This window comes from Scyliorhinus torazame, chromosome 17 (genome assembly GCF_047496885.1).
Source record: "Scyliorhinus torazame isolate Kashiwa2021f chromosome 17, sScyTor2.1, whole genome shotgun sequence".
In the NCBI taxonomy this organism is placed as follows: domain Eukaryota; kingdom Metazoa; phylum Chordata; class Chondrichthyes; order Carcharhiniformes; family Scyliorhinidae; genus Scyliorhinus; species Scyliorhinus torazame.
In genome coordinates this window covers 168,598,222-168,621,677 of record NC_092723.1, presented here as the reverse complement: position 1 = coordinate 168,621,677, position 23,456 = coordinate 168,598,222, and the positions used below count along the sequence as shown (strand labels likewise).

The window sequence follows — 23,456 nt, the reverse complement described above, 5'->3', positions numbered from 1 at the left end:
CTCATAAGTCAGTGCCGCCCTTCCAGGAATCAGTCTGGTAAACCTTCACTGCACTCTCTCTATAGAAAAAACATCCTGCCTCAGATAAGGAGACCAAAACTACGCACAATATTCCAGGTGTGGCCTCACCAAGACCCAGTATAATTGCAGCAAGATATCGCTGTACTCAAATCCTCTCCACTTTGCTCCACCTTGATACTTACTTTCAGTGATGGGTGTACAGGTCTCGTTGCACATTCCCCTCTCTCAATCCATTCAGAAAATCTGCCTTCCTGTTTTTACTACCAAAGTGGATAACCTCACACTTATCCACATTCTACTGCATCTGCATTGCATTTGCCCATTCACTCAACTTGTCCAAATCACACTAAAGCATTTCTGCATTCTTCTCCTAGCTCACCCTCCCACCCAGCTTTATGCCTCCTGAATATTTTGAGATATGACATTTAGTTCCCTCATCTAAATCATTAATGTGTATTGTGAATAGCTGGGGTCCTAGCACTGATCCCTTCAGTACCCCACTAGTCACAGCCTGACATTTGTAAAGAGACCTGTTTATTCCTCCTCTTTTCTTCCTGTCAGCCAACCAGTTTTCTATCCTTCTCAGTACACTACCCCCAATCCCATGTGCCATAATTTTACAAGCTAATCTCTAATATGGACTTTGTCGAAGGCCTTCTGGAAGTCCAACTAAACCACATCCACTTGCTCCTCCTCGTCAACTCTACTAAATTACATCTTCAAAGGATTTCAGTCGATTTGTCAAGCAGGATTTGCCAACCGTTAAATCCAGGCTGACTCTGTCCGATTCTGCCACTCTTTTCCAAGTATTCAATTATTAAACCTTTTATTATTGACAATAGCATTTTTTCCACTACCAACGTCAGGCTGACAGTCTATAATTACACTTTTTTCTCTCTACCTCCCTTTTTAAATAGTGGGGTTACATTAGCTACTCTCCAATCTGTGAATTGCTCCAACGTCTATGGAATCTTACAAGACGGCCACCAATTCATCCATTGTTTCTAAGACCACTTCCTTAAATACTGTGGGATGTAGATTATCAGACCCTGGGGATTTATCGGCCTTGAATCCCATCAATTTCTCCAACACCATTTCCCTAATAATACTGATTTCCTTCAGTTCCTCCCTGAGTTCCCCAACATTTCTGGTACGTTATTTGTGTCCTCCTCCTTTGTGAAGACAGAACTGAAGTATGTATTTCGCTGATGCGCTATTTCTTTGTTCCCCATTATAAACTCTCCTTCTTCTGACTTAAGGGACCTATATTTGCCTTCGCCAATCTTTTTCTCTTCACATACCTCCAGAAGCTTTTACAGTCAGCTTTAATATTCCCCGCAAGCTGACTCCCGTGCTCTATTTTCCCCTTTTTAATCAATCCCTTTGTCCTCCTTTGCTGAATTCTGAACTGCTCCCTATCCTCAGGTCTGCTGTTTCTTGTGGCCAATTTATATGCCACTTCCTTAGATCTAACGCTATTTGTAATATCCCTTGTAAGTCATGGTTTGGCCACCATTTTTGAGTCAAACAGGAATGAAAAATTGTTGCAGTCCACCCATGTGCTCTTTGAATGTTTGCCATTGTCTATTCATCATCATCTCTTTCAGTAACATTCCCAAATCCATCATAGCTAACTCAGGTCCCATACCACCATAGTTTCCTTAATTTAGATTCAAGGCCCAGTTGCAGAGTCAAATATGTTACGCTCCATCTTGGTGAAAAATTCTATCATATTACGGTCGCCCATCCACACGAGGCTTCGCACAACTAATTGCCCTTAGTGTTGGGTGGGGTTACTGGGTTATGGGGATAGGGTGGAGGTGTTGACCTTAGGTAGGGTGCTCTTCCCAAGAGCCGGTGCAGACTCGATGGGCCGAATGGCCTCCTTCTGCACTGTAAATTCTATGATAATCTATGACTAAACTGCCAATTATTATTATCTCGTTACACAGTACCCAGTCTAAGATGGCCTGTTCTTTACTTTGTTCCTCAATGTATTGATCCAGAAAACCATGTCGTATACAGTCCGGGAATTCCTCCTCTGTGGTATTGTTACTAATTTGATTTGCCCCATCTAAAGGAAGATTAAAATCATCCATAATTACAGATGCTCCTCTATCTTGTTTAATTCTCTTTTCATCTCCTACTGGTATCACTTTGCCATTTAAATCGCTCCTGTTCTCCATCCGAGCATTTTATAAGGCACACGATTTTTTTTCCTGTGCGTGCAGTTTCTCCACCTCTGACCTCCCCATCTTGCCCTTGCCCTGTTCCATTTTAAAAGCTGTCCATTTGTAACAGCATCCAGTCCTGGCAAGGCCTGAAATGCCAACTTCACTTTGTGTGCTGCCTGACCTGCTGAGCATCTATAGTTTTTTCTGACCCATGCTGCCCTCATACACACCTCTGCATCCCTTAAAACCACACTGTGAATTTCTCAGGGCTCTCCACAGCCAGACAGAATCAAGTGAGCACCACATCAAAGGTAGTTATTCCCCAAATCCACTTCTGCCAAGTTATTGGCTTTCTCACTGAACTTCTCTCTGGCAATTTCAATGTCACATTCCTTTTGATTCTCCGGTCCAATAGTTCTGTGTTTCTTAGCGGCACGCCTGTTCGCTGGCAGCGGCATTCTCTACTCCCACCGCTTGTCAATAAGAATTTCAACTGAAGTCACCCCGCACTGCTGGGAATCCCGCAGACAGGGGTGCGCTGCCGGCGGGAACAGAGAATCCCGATGGCCGAGAATTCTGGCCATAATGTTTCAAAGTCAAATCAGCACTCTCGAAGATTGTTGCACAATTCTGTTTTGTTTAAGTAGTGTTCCCCTTGCATAGTATTTGTCATAATATAGACCAGTACATCATGGTGCAGACACACACACTGATGGACACAGCAATCAACACACACAACATCGCAGACAATCACCAGTTGGAGCACACTCACTATAAAGACAGGGGGCATCAGAGATCCCGCTCATTCGGGATGCAGCCTCTCAGAAGGACAGAGCTTACAGCTTACAGCACAGTTCTTCACCATGTGCTGAGTGCATAGACTGGTTAGGACAGGCATAGGTCTTTAGTTTAATCTAACATCGTGTTAACCCACAGTGAAAGTATGTTCAACAGTTTCTAACTTAATAAAATAGTGTTGTACTATTTTAAGTGTTGGTGGCCTGTATGTGTTCCACGGATCCAGAGCACCCAACACATCAGTATTGATTTTACATTTTAATACAGGTGCTCGAATGCTTAGTCCAAGAGCGGCTTGGTGGCATAGTGGTTCGCACTGTTGCTTCACAGCACCAGGGTCCCAGGTTTGATTTCCGGCTTGGGTCACTGTCTGTGCGGCGTCTGCACGTTCCCCCGTGTCTGCGTGGGTTTCCTCCGGGTGCTCCGGTTTCCTCCCACAAGTCCCGAAAGACGTGCTTGTTCGGTGAATTGAATATGCTGAATTCTCCCTCTATGTACCCGAACGGGCGCCAGAGTGCGGCGACTAGGGGCTTTTCACAGTAACTTCATTGCAGTGTTAATGTAAGCCTACTTGTGACAATAATAAATATTTTTATTATAACATTTACCCTGCAATAGGATGAGATATTCAGCCAATATAAAGTAAGTAATTAGCCGCATCTATCTCCATTGGGGAGAGACAGTTAGTTATATAGTTTTAGGGATACAGATCATCTCAGTATTAACTATTACACTACACAGTTGTGACCAGGGATACATTCCATCTGCCTGAATCTGGTCATGATGTTTACAATGTCAAGTTCACTAAGTTTAGTCACAAACTGTGAGTTTTATCCAGGTTCCTTTACGCAGTGAAGCATGAAGCAACTTCTTAGCATGGATTCCTGATGCTTTCTGGCATTCCACATATCTTGGGCATGTGGTTACAGGCATGTTTGAGTCAGTGAAGTGTACATGGCCCATAACCACGGGGTGATGCAGATCCTGGTTCTGACATGATGCAAAATAAATTCACAGCATGAGACATTTTACGAGGTTAAAGGCAGGCGCTGTTGTTGGCCTTCACCATTAAGAGGGATTTGTGTCAAACCCTGCTTAAAGTATAAGCTTATCCACCTCCCATAGAGAAAGATATTTATTCCTTTGACTCCAGTTGAAATAAGCATTGACCGTTTCTTTAAAGGCATTTGATCGAAAAGCTCATTTCAGTTTTATCCGCAATAGTCGTGTTCTAGACTCAATCATCTTCAGCTGCATCACTAATACTTCATTGTAAGAAGTTTTACAACACCAGGTTAAAGTCCAACAGGTTTGTTTCGATGTCACTAGCTTTCGGAGCGCTGCTCCTTCCTCAGGTGAATGAAGAGGTATGTTCCAGAAACATATATAGAGACAGATTCAAAGATGCCAGACAATGCTTGGAATACGAGCATTAGCAGGTGATTAAATCTTTACAGATCCAGAGATGGGGATCTGTAAAGATTTAATCACCTGCTCATGCTCGCATTCCAAGCATTGTTTGGCATCTTTGAATTTGTCTATATAGATGTTTCTGGAACATACCTCTTCGTTCACCTGAGGAAGGAGCAGCGCTCCGAAAGCTAGTGACATCGAAACAAACCTGTTGGACTTTAACCTGGTGTTGTAAGACTTCTTACTGTGCTCACCCCAGTCCAACGCCGGCATCTCCACATCAATACTTCATTGTAATGGCTGACTTGAGCAACAGGTGCACCACATAAATTCCAGGCAAAGATAGTCTCCAACAAGAGAGAATCTAACCATTGCCTCTTGACATTCAATGACATTACCATTATTAACTCAATCCCCATTATTAACATTCTGGGGACAACCATTGACCAGAAACAGAACTGGACATACAAACCTTTACTTCTCTCACTTACTCTAAATAAAGGCTATGGCTATGGGTACCCACATGAGCCCCAGTTATACCTGTTTTTTGTTGGGTATGTGGAACATTCCTTTTTCCAGTCCTACTCAGGCCCCCACCCACAATTCCCCCCCCACCCCCAGTTATATTGGCGACTGTATCGGTACCACTTCCATGTTCTCACCTGGACCTGGAAACATTCATAGATTTTTGCTTCCAATTCTCACCCCTCTCTTGCCTTCCCATTGTCGATCTCTGACACTTCCCTTCCTTGACCTCTTAGTCTATCACCGGAAATGAAAACCGACCATCAATGTTCATTACAAGCCCCCCCCACCGACTCCCACAGTTCCCTTGACGACAGCTCCTCACACCTTGTAAGGATTCCATCCCATTCATCCAGTTTCTCCACCTCTGTCGCATCTGTTCTAATGAATGTCTCCTGTATTCACTGCCCTCAATGTGGTCTCCTCTACACTGGGGAGATTAAACACAGAGTGGGTGACTGCTTTGCGGAACATCTTCACTCAGTCTGCACGCATGACCCCAACCTCCCTGTTGCTTGCCATGTCAACTCACCATCTTGCTCTCATAACCGCATGTCCCTTCTTGGCCTGCTATACTGCTCCAGAGAACCCCACGCAGGCTGGATAAACAATAGCTCATCTTCCGATTGGGCATATTACAGCCTTCCGGGCTCATCATCGAGTTCAACAACTTTAACCGGTAGACTTTCTCGCCCATCTTGATCTTTTTCTTTAATCCAAAAAAGGTGTTTCTGTCCCAGTGCGGAATGCCCCGATCCCACCAGGCCATCTGTCACTTGTTTTGCTTGTTTGAGTTCTAAAGCGCGACTTAAAGGGTAAAAACAGAGTCCCGTTATGGACGTTTTTAACGTGGCGTATCTCAGCACCTGAAACACTGAGAATGACCCCACTATCAAACGGAACTCTGGCCTCAGCGAGGAACATCTGCCGAGGCCGCACTAAGCTTAATTTCCTGAGCCGCTGAGCTCCTGAATCTGCCCCGATCTTTCAAACCCTCTCACACGGCAGCCTCCAGAAGCCCCCCCCCCCCCCCCCCCCAATGCCCCAACTTACTTGTTAGGGGGGTCCTCGGGCCCCCACCCCTCACCCCACTTCATAAGGTCAGAGCACCCCCAGATCTTATCCACGGCACAGGCACCTGCCACCCAGGTACCTAGGTACTGCCAGCCTAACACCCTGGTAGTGCTAGCTTGGCAGTGCCATGTGGGCATCCTGGCATGTCGCGAGGTGTCCCGAGAGCGCAAAGACCGCGAGAGGCCTCTCCTGAGATTCAACCACTGTGTTGCGTCCCAAGCCGGGCACGGTAACGCCCTTCGTTCGGGCCCCTGTTCTCCTATGAACACATTCTACCATCCTACCTCGATGTCACTATCAGCACCTTCAATAGTCCTTAACATTGCCATTAGCACTTCCTTTGTCTTCTGCCCTAAACATCTTTGTACAATCTCTCCTAGCTCACACTTAATTTTCTCTATCTGCTCCTCCCCCTCTTAAACAGTATAGAAACCATCACATTTCTCCACCTCTTCAGCTCTGGAGGGGGGTCAAACAGACTTGAAACATTCATTCTGATGCTCTCTCCATGGATGCTGCCAGGCCTGCTGAGTTTTTCAAGCATGTTCTGTTTTTGTCATATTTTATTAGCAATATAAATAGCTAAAAGAGCAGGACAGAAGGTAGGAATCCTATGGTGAGTAGCACATCTCCTGACTGCACAAAGCTTGCTTAATGTCGACAAGGCACATGTCAGGAGTGTGGTGGAATACTCTCTACTTGACTGGAGCTCCAACAACAGTCAAGAAGTTCGACACCATCCAGGAAAAAGCAGTTCATTTAATTGTACCCCTTCCACAAACATTCACTCCCTTCTCTACTGACATACGGTAGCAGCAGTGTGTACCATCTACAAGATGCACTGCAGCAACTCACCAAGGATCCTTAGACAGCAGCATCCAAACCCTTGACCACTACCATCATCACGCCCACCCACCATCATGACTTGGAAATATATCACTGCTCCTGGGTCACCATCCAGTGTGGTCCAACAGCACTCCGGTGTATCTACACCACATGGAATGCAGCAGGTCAAGAAGACAGCTCACCACCGTCTACTCAAGGGCAATTACAGGTGGGCAGTAAATGCTGGTCTAGCCAGCAATGCTCACATCCCATGAATGAATATTTAAAGAAGAGCTTGATAAGGAACACTTTGAAACTTGGAAATCATTTGGCCAATCTGGTGTTAATCCTTCAACATAACTAAAATCAAACAGTATCATTTGGCTGATCCGTGGAGTATGTACCATTTGCCCTTCACCAGATCTATCTACTCTTCAAAGAAAAGCAAGGAACCACAGACCAAAGAAACTTCTCTCTCCATTTCCCAATGGTAATTAGATACAGCGTTTCAGCATGCCTTCCACCTAAATTGACATTTAGGTGGAAGGCATGGAAGGCGTCCAGGAAGGTATGTACGACAGACTGACTCGGTCCTCACATTCCAAATAACTCATTCCCTTTGATGTCAGAATGACGGATATGGTGGTATCCTTAAGTCAGAGTTATGCCAAATTGCATCATAGGACATACTTTGACCATTGAAACGGTGAACAGAAGCCAGTAAATAATGCCAGTAAACTTGCATAATCAATCTTTGGAACATTCATTGGACATTTTGCCGAGTCATGCACTCGGATGCATTTGAGCTGCTACAGGTAGAAATTGAAATCAAAATATCTACTGCAAAGTCAAACCTTTCTGCAATTCAATTCTTTAAAATATGTAAAAATGTGTATTTTTTTGCTCCTGCAGAATCTGCGAGTCTGTTCTATTGGTGGGAATGAATTCAATACACGCTCAGCCAAAACTATAGTGGGGAGACAGATGCAAAAGTTTTTACTGATTGATGGAGACCGAGCAGCGTGTGGATCATACAGGTGAGCTGATTAAAAAGGGGAGAGAATTCAGGGGAGATTGTCAGCTTATCCACTCTCTGTAGAAAAACTGAGGAGTTTCATCCTTTGACTTCAGTTGAAATGAAAACTGACTGCTGGTGTTAAATGTACTGGGGAGAAATATCAAATATAATTGCATGGAATTCACAGTATAGACAGGCCATCTAGTCCAGCACAAATATGTCAGTGCTTATTCTCCATTTGAGCCTTTTCCCACTTTACTTCATTCCCCCTGTTGCCATGCCCAGTCCCTTCTCCCTCATGTACTTCATCTCAAAGACGTGGCCGCTACTTTCCTGAAGCATTCTGTTGTAGCGACGTCCACAATCTAACAACCCTCTGAAATAAAGAGGTTTCTTCTGAATCCTTTATTGGATTTATTAACAACTATCTTACATTTATGGTGTGGAGATGCCGGCGTTGGACTGGGGTGGGCACAGTAAGAAGTCTTACAACACCAGGTTAAAGCCCAACAGGTTTGTTTCGAATCACTAGCTTACACTTATGGTCCTTAGCTTCGGATTTCTCCAAGTGTAGGCACCTATAAGAATACTCCATATGTGGCAGTACATCCTGCATTCTCACCAGTAAAGAGTTGTCTGCCAACATCACCTACAACTTTGAGGTTTAATATTCTTGATAAACATTCGGTCCAATAAATTAAAGTAGAGGAAACAATCTATGATGATACAATGGGCTGAATCTAACCAAATGAGAACAGATTCCCACAGCGAGCACGTTTAGCTGCACGTTTTTCGGTGCTCGCAGCGCCGAGAATCACAGTGCTATCTAATGCGGCTTTGGTTAGATATGGGGCCTCCAGCGGGGGATGCGAGGCCAAGGCCGCACTCAGTCCCATTTCCTATACTGAGGAGCCCCAGTCGGCGGAATCACTGTGCCGGTAACGCTATCTCTCGAGCTCCCGACGTGTCCCCCGAACCATCAAAGGGCACACTATAAGGGGATCACCCCTTCAAAGCAATTCGTACCTCAAACAGTTTTCACAGAGCTGCTTAGGCTGGAATATTTGGGCTCCGTTGTGGTGGGAACTGCCATGGGAGATTTGACTTTCGATGGCACTGGAGGATTCCAGCATTGGGCGGGCCAGGTAACCCTGCCCTAAATTGGGAGTGTATCCATGCACCGCAGTATTTGGTGGCAAATATGACCTTTGTAGTATTTGTGTAGAAGTGTGGGATCTGACGAGGTGATTTCAACTTGCATAGTAATTAAGTAGCAAGAACCAGAAATGTAATTTCAGGAGGATGCTGAGTTACTGCTTTGCTCTAAAACCTACACTTTGTTTTCCCTCTTTCCTCTTAGTTTTACCTGGACTGCGTCTAGACTTGATCGCAATATCATCACTGTGATTTCTGGTCAAGCTGTAGAAACATTTGATCATGAATTCAGGGAACTGATGCATTTCTCTAAAGAAGTTAATATGCGCAAACTCGACTTGGCTCCAGATGTGGCCGAACCTGAACCCGTTCAGCAGGCCCCTGTCCTCACAGCAGAACAAAGTGCCGCTATAGCCAGGAAGCTCATAAACCCCAAATATGCTCTTGTGCGGGCAAATATCCCCAATGTTGGTTCTGAGACCTCCGACAAAAAGATCAACTCAAACGGCGATGGCAAGAAACGGCCAAATGGTCCAGTTAAGGCACAGAAGACTGCAGACCCCTGTGTCGAAGGGCTTATAACTCACCCAGCTCTATTGGACATGCCCAAGATAGACATGTTTCTTTATCTCCCTACTTACCCAGTGATCCCTCAAAATGAAAATCAACAGCCAAATGGTTCCTTGGACACCAAGAAGGAAAACCTCGAGCAGCGTGGAAGTGACTCAGTGGAGATACTCACCAGAATAGGGCCAGATTCTTCCAATCAAGCATCGGCTCAAGATAAGAAGACAACTTGCAATAATCCAGATGTGGTTCAGGCAGCGGCTTTAACTACGAAGACAGATCCATTTCAAAATCACCCTCAAACAACTGGAAATAACTGGGACTCGGAAAATAAGCAAGGAGTGAATTTGCCAGGCACAAATAAAAGAACTAAAACTGCAAAGGCTAAGCAGAAGCCAGACATCAATGTGGCAAAACCAGGGACACAACCGTCAGAAATGACTGCAACAACCTCCACGCAAGACGAAGACAAGCGGGTGAATGAAACATTGCCCGAAAGCACTGAGGCTTTAGAAAACCTAGAGGTAGATTCAAATATATCAACATATAGAGCACATGATGGCAGTCAAGCAGCTAGTGCTTTGGAGGGAGAGGATCATGAAGAGGAGAATATAGCAGAGCCAGTTACAGAAAGCAATGAAGCCAAACCTGATCAGGGGACACCTCCGGAGGAGGCTGACTTAATATGTCTAGAGGACAACTGTCCATCAAATCCTTCCACAAATTACACTGGAGACTGGAATACAGACAGCAGCTCGCTCCATGAACAATCTATCGCCTCTTCTGACTCCGATGACTTCTACGATTGTGACAGTATTGATAACACAATCAAAAGCTCAGCATCTCAGCTTATGCTAAATGATGTTGTTGATGAATTTACAATTGGAGAAGTGAACAACATTGTCAGCCGGGCCACTTTTGAGCGCCCCTTAAATAATTATAAGCAACTATCCCACTCGATGACCGACATAAGAGAAAGCAAGATTACAGTATCTAAAGATGTGAACGCTTTCTTCAAGGAGAGAGCTGCCTTGAGGAGGAAGGGTCTGGATAAATTAAAGATTGCGCTGGAGATAAATTATCAGGATAGATTCCAGGTAATATTCTGATCTGACATTCGCTGCCATACTTTTAGCTTATTTTGGCAAGTAAATGAACACCTCATCAATTGTAATAATGTATGCAAGCAAGTGATACCTAGACAGCATTGTGATTTTGAGAGCATTGGCCGTGAATAGCTAATAATTCACCGCAGGCAGGATTCCCCCGCCCCACGTTTGTTTTCCAGTGATCGAGGTCACTGGTGGGGTTTCCTAGTCCCACTAATGTCTGCCATTCCGCATGGCTCGCACCCTCCGCCCCCGGGTTTGCCATCAGCGGGACCTGAAGGTTCCAGTGCTTATTTTTAACGCGATGGGTGGAATTTCCTGGCCCTTCCCTCTGGCCAGATCTTCCAGTCTCACCAAAGGCAACCCCCCCACCCCCATAGCAGATGGTCTAGAAAATCCCATTCCATATATTTTAACAAGGGTCAAGGTTCTAAATGAAAGTGCGCCAGGTGCCAATCTGCTGTGCCCAACCATCAGAGGGGGTAGACTCATCGAGGAACTTTCAATTATGCAGTGATCACCCGCTGTGACCCAATGTGCATGCTCCACTGATGCGATCATCAATTCACGCGAAACCAAGAGTAGAAGTAAACTGTGGCTTTAATCAACCAGAACAGTGCCTGCCTGCGACTGGTCTGCTAGTGAGAGCCTCCTACAAGGCGACTGGTCTTTATACCTCCCCTCAAAGGGTGGAGCCAGGGGCGGAGCCCACAAGGCACCAACATGATACATTACAGGTAATACCTTACAATGGTCCATAGGTGGAGCCCACATGGGCAACAGAGTGATACAGTTATATACATGGTGAATGGTTACTGCAAAACGTTCACCACATCCACCTCCCAACCTTTCACCATCTAAAGATTTCTCTGATTGTGCAGCCTTTCTCAGTGAGATTCAGTTGATAGGAGCCATCCCTAGAGCCAAAATATCCAAGTGAAAGAGGGGTTTCTGGAGATGGAGCATGTGTAAGAGCCAGGGGCCGGATCAGTGCATGTCTCTGTGATGTTTGGTGGTGTGGGTGAGTGCCGGGCTGTGTGTTGCCTGGATTCACCTTAGAAAATGTGGCCCTTGCACTAAATTTGACACGTTAAAATTTTTGTGTAACACTGGCACATTTCCTTTCATTAAGAAATTCGTATCCAGGGAATTCCAGGCCCCTGGTGCAGAACATCAGCAAGTTGCCTGTAGGAGAGAGGGCGAGGCAAGATTGGGGTTTTGAGAGCTTATAGGAAGGAGTTGAGAAATGTTGGAGGTTATGTGGATCACCGGGTAGGTTGGTTCACTATTGTCCTTCAGGGAAGGAAACCTGTCACCCTTACTTGGTCTGGACCACATGTAACTCCAGACCCACTCCAATGTGCTTTACTCTTAACTACCCTTGAATGGCCTAACAAGTCACACGGTTCAAGGGCAATTAGGGAAGGGCAACAGTTGCTAACCCTCCCCGAGACGCTCACCCACTTCCCATGGAATAAATTTTTTTTAAACTCTGGGTTCAAATCCTTCACTGGGACATGTTAGCCTTTGTCCTGTTCATGACCCAGTTCAACAGATTGATCGTCATCCTGCCAACTCCCCCAGAGGGACAAAAGAGCGTATGTCGATACAAATCAAATAAATTGAGAAGCGGAAGGCCTGGGGGAAGGAAAAGGTTCCACAGTTTCAAGGAAGGAATAAGTTAAAAACAAAATTCTGTTTAAACTCTGGTTTTACTTTGGTTCCACTCCTCCCCCCGCGGCCCACTTTTCACATTCATAAGCACTATGAAGCCAACTAGGTTACTCAACGAGATGACAAAATATAAGGCAGGCTTGGTGAATTGAAATGTCTTTTCTCATTGCATCTTTTATCCTTGGATCTTCACTTCAGTTTACCATTTTTTAAGTTGCTCGGTGGAAACAAAAGGTGGTTGTTGTTATCTGATGTACTGGCCACAAACCGCCTGCCGTCTAATGCAAACTCTGGCAGCTGGAGTATGCAAAATGGGCCAATTCCCTGGGAGGGGCTTAACAATAAGCAAAGGATTCATCTGTGTCAGTCATGGACCTTGATATTTATTTATTGGCCTACCCTTGATCCAAGAACATAGGAGTATGGAAATCAGATCCATTGTATACCCAGTGAGTTTTTAGTTGGTAGTACAGCTTCATTCGGAAAATACAGATCTAATTCACTGCAATTTTGCTCAGGATCATTAGTGTCAAATGTCACTGTGACCTTTTTAAAGACGTTATCCTTTTAAAGGGTGGTGCATTCACGTTATGTCTTTACTTTGGGGGCATCTGTGACCAGGAAACCTTATTTGGCCAATCTTTGGTGGTAGAGGAAGAAAAACAAAAATTCTTCCGTTCTTTCAGCCAACGTTCGGGCCTGAGCTTTATTTATGAAATTAAAGGTGCCGCATCTTTAATTGGGCATGTCGTCAAAATGCTTAAGATGGCCTATACTGGACGGCACGGTGGCACAATGGTTAGCACTGCTGCCTCACAGCTCCATGGTCCTGGGTTCAATTTCAGCTTCGGGCGTTTGTACTTTCTCCCCGTGACTGCATGGGTTTCCTCTGGGTGCACCGATTTCCTCCCACAGTCCAAAGATGTGCAGGTTAGGTGGATTGGCCATGCTCAATTGCCCCTTACTGCCCAAAAGGTTAGGTGGGGTTACTGGGTTACAGGGGTGGGGGTGGAGGCATGGGCTTAAGTGGGATGCTCTTTCCAAGAGTCGGTGTAGACTCGATGGGCTGAATGGCCTCCTTCTGCACTGTTAATTCTATGATTCTATACTGGCTCTTCTGATTTTAACAAGAGCAAGAAAAAATACGCTGCCAGTTCCTCATTACAATTTATTGCAAATCAAAAACAACATACTTCCCTAAAAAAAAATGAAATGACAAAAGAAAGCTCCTGAGTATAGTTCTGCAATCACCATCATGACAGCCTGTCCTAGTCCTTTAGCCCATGGTACGTTTTAACAAGGGATGAAGTTGAAAATTTGAATGTGATTTTTGACCATTAGCCTGTTGTGTTATGCTGCTTCGTGTAGCATAAGCTGCTTCCTTGATGTTTGCTTTGACAAAGGAAGCTCCAGACTATGAAATGAGTTCAACTTGTTTATTGAACTATTAACACAGTTCTTAAATGAGTTCGACTCTCTGCTAATCTAGCTGTAGTAACTCAGTCTATCTTTGCCAGCCTGCTCTAAGCCGCGTGCTGGGTGTGATGCTGTTGATCAACCCTGCTGTACTCTCTAGATGTCTGTCTGTGGAAAGAGGCAGAGCATGTGTGCCCTGTCCTTTTTATATGGGTTGTGAAGTGCCCCCTTGTGGTAATGCCACCTCTGGGTGTCCTGATTACCCATTGGTTGTGTCCTGTTGTAATGGCCCATTGGCTGTATGTCTGCATGTCATGATATCTCTGGTGCTCCCTCTAGTGGTTACTTAGTTGTAGTGTATTTACATTAACACCTTTTGTACCCCTCACCACATCCCCCCTTTTTTCGTGTTAAATATTTTCTGTACTTGGTTAAAGAAAATTGAACAAAATGGGTAGATAAGTGATGACATGTACAAGTCATGACAGTGATGATTATACAATACCAAATAATATTTATGAGTCCAAAGTTCATCAATTTATATGGTCGAGTGGCTTTCTTCTTTTGTTATTGAAGTGTCGTGTTGATGTTGTCATTTCCTTGTGAACACCGTCAGTGTCCCTGTGCTTAAGGAACCAAGAAGTCATCAGGAGGTGTTCAAATGGTCAAATCACTTTGTTGTCTGATTTGGACTCTTTTTTTTCGATGCTTGTGAGAGCGATTCTTGATGTCATCTTTCCTGTCTGACCTGGACTGGTGTCTGTGAAAGCTGGTCTGCTTGTTTGTAGTGTAGCAAACGTGAATTTGTAAGATGCGTTTTGCCATGGTATGTCTGCACACTTGCCATCGTCTTGAGCTGTGCTGTCACAATGTCCAGCATTTGCAGAGTTGTACCATGTCGTACCAGTCGTTGTTCCAATATTGTTGGTTTTGTCGTGCTTGTTGTTGACGTTGGTGCCTTTGGTACGCTTCTTGTTGTTGTCGGTGTTGTTGTTTTTGTAGGTTTTGTTGCTGTGCTTGTTGCGCTCAATGACCATTCCGAGTGGAGAATTCAAGTCCTTCACAAAGTTAATTGTGTCAGTGTCCTTTGTGGCATCTGCTGTTTCATTGAGCGTTTCTTGTTTGATTCCTCGGTGCTCCCCGTCTGGAGTCCGTTCTGGTTCACCTGAATCATCTTTGGTTTCTTGATGCTTCTCGTCTGGAGTCAAAATGTTCAAGATTTCATTTTCTTGTGGAGAGGCTCGAGTGGATGAGGTTTCAATTGACGTCGTCGCACTGGACTCAAGAGTAGTTTCACTTGGATTGTCGAGTGCCTCTGTGCATACGAGCTGAGATCTGTCAGTCTCGCTGTGATGTTGCACATCCTGTATGGGAATTGTGATGCCTTCGTCACTTGTCTCACATACCGTGGGTAGACCTGCAGTGTCATCTTGTTGGTTAGATGAGCTGTGTAGACTGTCAGAGTCTTCTTCTGGTGGCTCAAGTAATCTGGGTAGACTGTCATAGTCTTTCTGTTGTTCACGTGAGCTTGGCAGACTTGCATCGTCTGCTGCTGGTTGCTCAGATAAGGTGGATAGACCTTCATGATCTTGTTCATGCATGTACTGCGCGTTGGAGTCTTGAGTTGCTCCCATTGTGGAGTCTGTCAACGAGCTCGCTGTGGCGGCTTGTACCGCTCTCTCTGTGGAGTCTGGCTTTGTTCCCTGTGTGGAGTCGTGCAGTGGTCTCGCTGTGGAGTCGATCTGGGCGCTCTCAACGGAGTTGTGCAGTGGTCTCGCTGTGGAGTCTTTCATCGCTCTCTGTGTGGAGTCGGGGACTCTTCGTGGTGCGTGGACCACCCTCTGTGTGGAGTTGGGGACTCTTTGTGGTGCGTGGACCACCCTCTGTGGGGAGTCAGGGAGTCTTCGTGGTGCGTGGACCACCCTCTGTGGGGAGTCGGGGACTCTTCGTGGTGCGTGGACCACCCTCTGTGGGGAGTCGGGGACTCTTCATGGTGCGTGGACCACCCTCTGTGTGAAGTCGGGGAATCTTCGTGGACCACTTTTCGTGTGGCATCAGGCCGCTCTCTGTGGGCTTCGTCTTCTTCGTGGGTATTTGACAGTTTGGTGTCATCCAATGTATCGACGATCTGCCAGGGCATCATGGTATTGGATTCATCTACCATGAGTAGAGTCGTGTTGAGCTTTTCAACTGTGGCGCTGATGCTTTTATGATCATCATATCTGAATAACTCAGCCATGTCGGAGTAGTATTCTTCGATAAACCAATTACCTTCTTGTGTTTCGGTATTGTCATTGCGCTCTCTCTGTCCAAGGAAGAAATCATCGTCTGAGTCGTAGTCTTCAAGGACCAAATCATCTCTTTGGGTGGTGCTAACTGCTTGTTGCAGGGTTCTGCGGAGGTTGATTTCAACGCCTGGTAGAAGTTCAGGCATTGTTCTGTCTTTCGAGGTGAAAGAATGGTGTTTTGCAGCTTTAAAACTCTTCTTTTAAATTTTCGGACATTTCCCCTTTAAGTGTGCATGGTCCGAGGTCTCTGACGTCATGGCGCTCGTGCCATAAAGCATAGGAATGGATTGCGCATGCGCAAATCGCTTTTCCTTTACTGTGCGCTCTTTTCGCAACTGCGCATGCGCGGCTTCTCGCGCATGTGCAAAACACCGTTTTGCCGGTTCGCGTCGTCCAGGGAACTGCGCATGTGCGGACTGGGCTGGCTGGATACACGCAAGATGGCTGCCAATCAAAATTGCTGTTTGCCTCTGTTGCAGCCCTACCTGTGCCTCGTGGTGAGTATTGGCACCAGTTGTACCGATTTCTTTAGTGTTTACCTTGCAGTAGCTTTCAAATTTGTCCAGGGCTGTCTGGAATTGCGTTCTGTCCTGCCCTTTGGAGTATTTAAAGGAGCGGAAGATCTCTGTTGCATATTCACCCGCAATGGTGAGTAGAAGAGCAATCTTCTCATCATCTCAGCCAGTTAGGTCGAATGCTTCCATGTAAAGCTGAAATCGTTGCTTGAATGCACGCCAGTTGGCACTGAGATTGCCATGGTACCTGAGTGGATTAGGAACCGGAATCTCGATCATCGTGCCTGGGTTCGGTTGCTGGTTGTCACGGATCTTGCTGAGTTGAACTAAATAGATGTAACAGGCACTCCTGGTATCATGTTGCGTTATGCTGCTTCGTGTAGCATAAGCTGCTTCCTTGATGTATGCTTTGACAAAGGAAGCTCCAGACTATGAAATGAGTTCAACTTGTTTATTGAACTATTAACACAGTTCTTAAATGAGTTCAACTCTCTGCTAATCTAGCTGTAGTAACTCAATCTATCTTTGCCAGCCTGCTCTAAGCCACGTGCTGGGTGTGATGCTGTTGATCAACCCTGATGTACTCTCTAGATGTCTGTCTGTTGAAAGAGGCAGAGCATGTGTGCCCTGTCCTTTTTATATGGGTTGTGAAGTGCCCCCTTGTGGTAATGCCACCTCTGGGTGTCCTGATTACCCATTGGTTGTGTCCTGTTGTAATGACCCATTGGCTGTATGTCTGCATGTCATGACATCTCTGGTGCTTCCTCTAGTGGTTACTTAGTTGTAGTGTATTTACATTGACCCCTTGTGTCTATACAGTGATGCATATCACCGCATAGCCTTCCTCGCTTGTGAAATTGTTCAATGACAGACCCAAACTAATTTCCTAAAGTGGTGTTTGTTGTGTTTGCACTCTGATAGGCCCTTACCTACATTGCTGAATGTGCACTTTAACTATTGTGTTAATGTGGAAAGAAAACCCTGTGGAGCGAAGCAATGAATTAATTATTAACAGCACCATGCATTCATGCAGTGCCTTTGACATATATAAAATGGCCAAGTGCTACACAAGAGTGTGGTGAGTCAAACATTTCACTGATTCATTCAAATGTATTTGCAACTGATGTAACATCTGTGGCCGTTATAAAATGTGTCAATTAGCTAGGGCAGGATAGCACTAAATACCTTACTGAGGTAACAACATATAAATAGTGTAAAGGTGACATCTGTAACACTGGTATAGAGTGACTAAGACTGAAAATGGGGTTGTTTAGCACAGGGCTAAATCGCTGGCTTTTAAAGCAGACCAAGGCAGGCCAGCAGCACGGTTCGATTCCCGTAACAGCCTCCCCGAACAGGCGCCGGAATGTGGTGACTAGGGGCTTTTCACAGTAACTTCATTTGAAGCCTACTTGTGACTAAGCGATTTTCATTTTCATTTCATTTTTCAAATGCTGTAGGTCGACACCACTGGCTGACACCCACCAGCTTCACAGGTTACAACAATGTCCCTCCAACAGTGCATATTTGATTTAACAACGAGGGTTAAAGAGATTGACTAGGTTGGGATTGTTCTCGCTGGAGTTCGGAAGAATGAGGGGGGATCTCATAGAGACTTATAAAATTCTAACATGACTGGACAGGGTAGATGCAAGGAAGATGTTACCAATGATGGGTGTGTCCAGAACCAGAGGTCACAGGGTCAACCATTTTGGGCAGAGATGAGGAGACATTTCTTCAAAGAGTGGTGAGCCTGTGGAATTCATTACCTTAGGAAGTAGTTGATGCTAAAACTTTGAATATATTCAAGGGGCGGCTAGATATAGCACTTGGGGAGAATGGGATCAAAGGCTACGGGGAGAAAGCAGGATTAGGCTATTGAGTTGGATGATCGTGATGAATGGCGGAGCAGGCTCGAAGGTCCAAAAGGCCTCCTCCTGCTCCTGTCTTCCATGTATCTATGTATCTAAGGGACAGGAAAAGACCAGTTGGAATTTAGCTCCCTCTACAGGGGATCTGTATGCCAGCAAGCAGCAAGGATGCTTCTCAACCAATCAGATTGAAGAATCCTCACTGAGTTTGCAGACAGCCAAGCAGGAAGTAAAAAATGCTGGGAATATAAATTACACTTAAATCATTGCACAGGAATGGAGATAAAGATTGGGACATGAACATGTGATTGAAGGGAAAAAATTCAACAGGAAAACAGAAAGAAATTCTCACTTATGGTCATTAAATGCTCAGTTATGCCTGATTCTACAAGCTCTTACCGTTCCAGCCATCTTTATCATCAATCACAGAATGGTACAATCTCTACAGTGCAGAAGGAGGCCATTCGGCCCATTGATCCTGCACCGATTCTCCATAAGAGCACCCCCACCCCATCCCCGTAACCCCACCGAACCTTTGGATACTAAGAGGTAATTTAGCTTAGAGGAAGAACAGTGGACCATTATCTTAAGTTCATAGCATAACATTGATTACTGTGCAGAATCCAACTGCAAATAAATTAGTGTTATGCACATAGAATCACAGAATTCCTACAGTGGAGAACGAGACCACTCAGCCCATTGAGTCTGCACGGACCCTCTGAACGAGCACCCTACCTAGGCCTACTTCCCTGCCCTATCCCCATAACCCCACCTAACCTACACATCATTAGACATTAAGGAGCAATTTTGCATGGTCAGTCCACCTAGCCTGTACTTCTTTTGAACTGTGGGAGGAAACCGGAGCATCAGGAGGAAACCCATACAGACAGGGGGAGAAAGTGCAAACTCCACACAAACAGTAACCCAAGGCCGGGAATGAACCCAGGTTTCTGGTGCCTGAGGCAGTAGTGCTAACCACTGTGCCACCAGGCCGCCCTTGTGCCACCGTGCTGTCCACATCACTGACAGTAACTTCCAAACTTCCTCGTTCAACTGTGCAAGTGGGGGCATCAGAAATTGTCAGTTTTATCTAGATACTGACAGTTTTGCCATTCTTAGTATTAGCAAAGTCCAGGTCATTAACTACCCTCCCTACAGCACCTGGAAGCTATCTGATATCCTGGGAGCGATGAAAAACAGATCAAAACCCAGGAAGACCAATTTGGACAAATTCTCTCCAACCTCTTTCAGTCCAGATCACTCCTGGCCATGAATTGCCTAATGTACCTCCTTATGTATCAGTTAGTGTCTACCCCAACTAGCTCTTATCAATGAAAAAGAGTGGTTCTTGCTAAACAGGTTCAGACTGTACCAGGGCTCCAGTGTAGCCAACATCCACCCCTGGTACCTCAGCAGAAACCCCTGATGCACTTGTGCAAAGACTCAAACAATGGTGCACATTACCAAGGAGGGTCCCTTCATCATAGATTATCATCATAGAATTTACAGTGCAGAAGGAGGCCATTCGGCCCATCGAGTCTGCACCGGCTCTTGGAAAGAGCACCCTACCCAAGGTCAACACCTCCACCCTATCCCCATAACCCAGTAACCCCACCCAACTCTAAGGGCAATTTTGGACTCTAAGGGCAATTTTGGACACTAAGGGCAATTTATCATGGCCAATCCACCTAACCTGCACATCTTTGGACTGTGGGAGGAAACCGGAGCACCCGGAGGAAACCCACGCACACACGGGGAGAATGTGCAGACTCCGCACAGACAGTGACCCAAGCCGGGAATCGAACCTGGGACCCTGGAGCTGTGAAGCAATTGTGCTATCCACAATGCTACCGTGCTGTCCCTTCTACAAACTTAAGTGGCAAACTAATCACCTTAAGCTCAATGAGGTTATCACTTGGCTGCAGGGATTTACATTCACTATATAAACAAATAAATAAAAGGAAAGACGTGTACTTAACTTGTGAGTGTTTCGTGACCTCTGGACGTCCCAAATGCCTTACAGCCAATGAGGTTCTTTCGAAGTGTAGTCACTGCTCCAATGCAGTAGCCAGTTTATGCATAGCAAGATCCCACAAACCCCAGCATGGTAAGGACCGGATAACCTGATCTGTTTTTGTGATGACACTTGAAGGACAAATGTTGGCCAAAACACCGGGGATAAACCCATCAGCCCTTCTTCACAATAGTGCCCTGGGATCTTATGCACCCACCGGATGGGGGATTCCCCAATGGTGGGGTGGGGAAGCCATACAAGACACCATAGACCTCGGGGGCACCAAAAGATCCCGCCGGTGACCGATGGCAAGACGCCTCCGCCGCCAGATAACATGCTACCGGGGGGGGTCCTGCCCTCTGGCTTTTTACGTTCTTTATAAATGATCATGTTTGCTGTTCAATGAGATGTGACTTGAGACAGAATGTCATTAGCACGTATACGCAAATGCAAAAATTATGACGCCATTGTTACAACTTCTTTTGGAAAAGGCTCGAGCAAACGAGTCTCGCGAAAAATGATAGTTAGAACTCTATTACCTGGATAGAGGGCTCGACTGATCATCCCAGGCATTATAATGAAAATCATAGGCAGCATTTTGAGGTAGCTCGCCAGTATAGAGCCGCCCTTTGCATGGCTCAGGTTCTTTGCAGATAGCGAACGTTGCACAATAACCTGAAAAATCAAAAGTATTTCCCATCGATTAATATACAGCTGGGAACAGGAGTAGGCCATTCAGCCCATCGAGCCTGTTCTGCCATTTAATTAGTTCATGGCCTTATCTGCAAATTGACTGATTTCTGGGATGGAACGATGTTTGGGGAGAGACTGAATCGGTTAGGATTGTAATCGCTGGAGTTCAGAAGAATGAGGGGGGAATCTCATAGAAACCTATAAAATTTTAACAACTGGAGACGGTAAATGTAAGAAGGATGTTCCCGATGGTGGGTGTGTCCAGAACCAGGGGTCACAGTCTGAGGAATACGGGGCAGACCATTTAGGATAGAGATGAGGAGAAATATCTTCACCCAGAGAGTGGTCGGCCTGTGGGGTTCGCTACCACAGAAAGCAGCTGAGGCCAAAACATTATGCTTTGAACAAACAGTTAGATATAGCACTTGGGGTGAAGGGAATCAAAAGGATATTGGGAGGAAAGGCAGGATCAGGCTATTGGACTGGGTGATCAGCCATGATAATGAATGGTAAAGCAAGCTCGAAGGGCCGAATGGCTCCCTCCTGCTCCTATTTTCTATGTAAATTAACTCCACATGCCTGTTTGGTTCTGTGACCCTTAATACTCCAACCAACAAAAATTAATTAATCTCAGTTTGGAACTTTTCAATGGAACCTTCAACCTCAACAGCATTTTACTGGGAGAGATTTCCAGATTTTGACTGCTCTTTGTGCAAAGATGTAGTGCCTGACTTCTTCCCGGAACAATCCAGATCATAAATTAAGGTTACGCCTCTTTGTTCTGGACCCTCCCGCCAGAGGGAACTGTTTCCTCCAATCGACCCCGTGTCTGTGTGGGTTTCCTCCGGGTGCTCCGGTTTCCTCCCACAGTCCAAAGATGTGCGGGTTAGGTGGATTGGCCATGCTAAATTGCCCTTAGTGTTCTAAAAAGGCAGGAGGCACGGTGGCGCAGTGGGTTAGCACTGCTGCCTCACGGCGCCGAGGTCGCAGGTTCGATCCCGGCCCCGGGTCACTGTCCGTGTGGAGTTTGCACATTCTCCCCGTGTCTGCGTGGGTTTCACCCCCACAACCCAAAGATGTGCAGGTTAGGTGGATTGGCCATGCTAAATTGCCCCTTAATTGGAAAAAATTAATTGGGTACTCTAAATTTTTTTTTAAAATGTGTTCAAAAAAGTTGGGTGTGGTGCTCTTTCCAAGGGCCGGTGCAGACACGATGGGCTGAATGGCTTCCTTCTGCACTGTAAATTCTATTAACCCTATCAAATTGTTTTTCCACCATAAACATCTCAATTCGACCAGTACTAACTTTACACACCCAATGGAATACAAATCTAGTCTCTGCAATCAGTCCCCTTTTAGCCCCAACATCATTCTGGTGAAGCCGTACGGCTTTACGAGGTTAAATAATTCAAAATTTTCTGCACCACCCAATATGAGTATATTTTCAGATAATGCTACTTGTATTTTGGTGGATTTTGATCGGATGGGGAGAAGTAGCTCCATGCCAGGAGGGCCAGTGACCAGAGGACACCGATTTAAATAAAAACAAAAGGCTAGGGAGGAGATGAGGAGTGAGCATTATACTCAGCAAATTGTGATCATGGGGAATGTACTGATCATGCCTCAGTACAGGTGGAGCAGACTTGGTGGGCCGAATGGCCTACTTCTTCTCCCACATCTTACGGTCTTAAGGGGTGGTGGAAGCAGATTCCAAAATAACATTTCTAAAAGGGAACTGAATCTGTATTTCAAAAGGAGAAAACAATTGCAGGAAGAAGGGGTAAGAATAGGGATGAGCGGGACTAATTTTGAATAACTCTTTCAGAGAGTTAGTGCAGACTGCTGCATGACTCTTACGGCTTTTATGGTAAGTGAAAATTCATATTTTTCCAGGAAGTAACTTCCTGTTTGAGGTGAAATTATTTTAAATCCTTTGCTCCATCTGTGCTTATAAGTTGATTGCACCCGACAGGCGGGGCTACATGCTCAGGTCTGTTTAATTATAGGGGCGACACGGTTGCTCAGTGGTTAACACTGCTGCCTCACGGTGCTGAGGATCCTGTATCAAACCCGGCCCCATGTCACTGTCCGTGTGGAGTTTGCACATTCTTCCCGTGTCTGTGTGGGTCTCACCCCCACAAAAAATAGGAAAAAAAGGTCTGTTTAATTTTGCAATTAATGGCAGAGAGCCAGTTAATTTGTATCGAGTTTCTAATCTACTTTCTGCTCCAGGTTTCAACATACAGGAAAACTGCAATAATGTTCCTTATGACGATTAAAAACTGAACAGGTGATCTTAAATAGTT

The 23,456-nt window shown here is 45.4% G+C and overlaps 2 protein-coding genes across 4 annotated transcripts in view; one reads left to right on the top strand and one right to left on the bottom strand.

The window, feature by feature from the left end:
* Nucleotides 1-23,456, bottom strand: part of slc5a10 (solute carrier family 5 member 10) — a 236,055-nt gene that overhangs the window by 94,650 nt on the left and 117,949 nt on the right. The window contains exon 9 of the mRNA XM_072481620.1: nucleotides 20,997-21,132. Coding sequence (XP_072337721.1) covers nucleotides 20,997-21,132 — 136 coding nt within the window. The remainder of the gene's footprint in view (nucleotides 1-20,996; nucleotides 21,133-23,456) is intronic.
* LOC140394388 (uncharacterized) overlaps nucleotides 1-23,456 on the top strand; it is a 50,381-nt gene that overhangs the window by 23,846 nt on the left and 3,079 nt on the right. For 2 of the 3 annotated variants that reach the window (XM_072481619.1, XM_072481618.1), the window contains exons 3-4: nucleotides 7,743-7,867; nucleotides 9,209-10,667. In XM_072481619.1, coding sequence (XP_072337720.1) covers nucleotides 7,743-7,867; nucleotides 9,209-10,667 — 1,584 coding nt within the window. Of the gene's footprint in view, nucleotides 1-7,742; nucleotides 7,868-9,208; nucleotides 10,668-17,493; nucleotides 17,651-23,456 lie in introns of all 3 variants that reach the window. The other variant, XR_011935869.1, reaches the window with a different exon arrangement.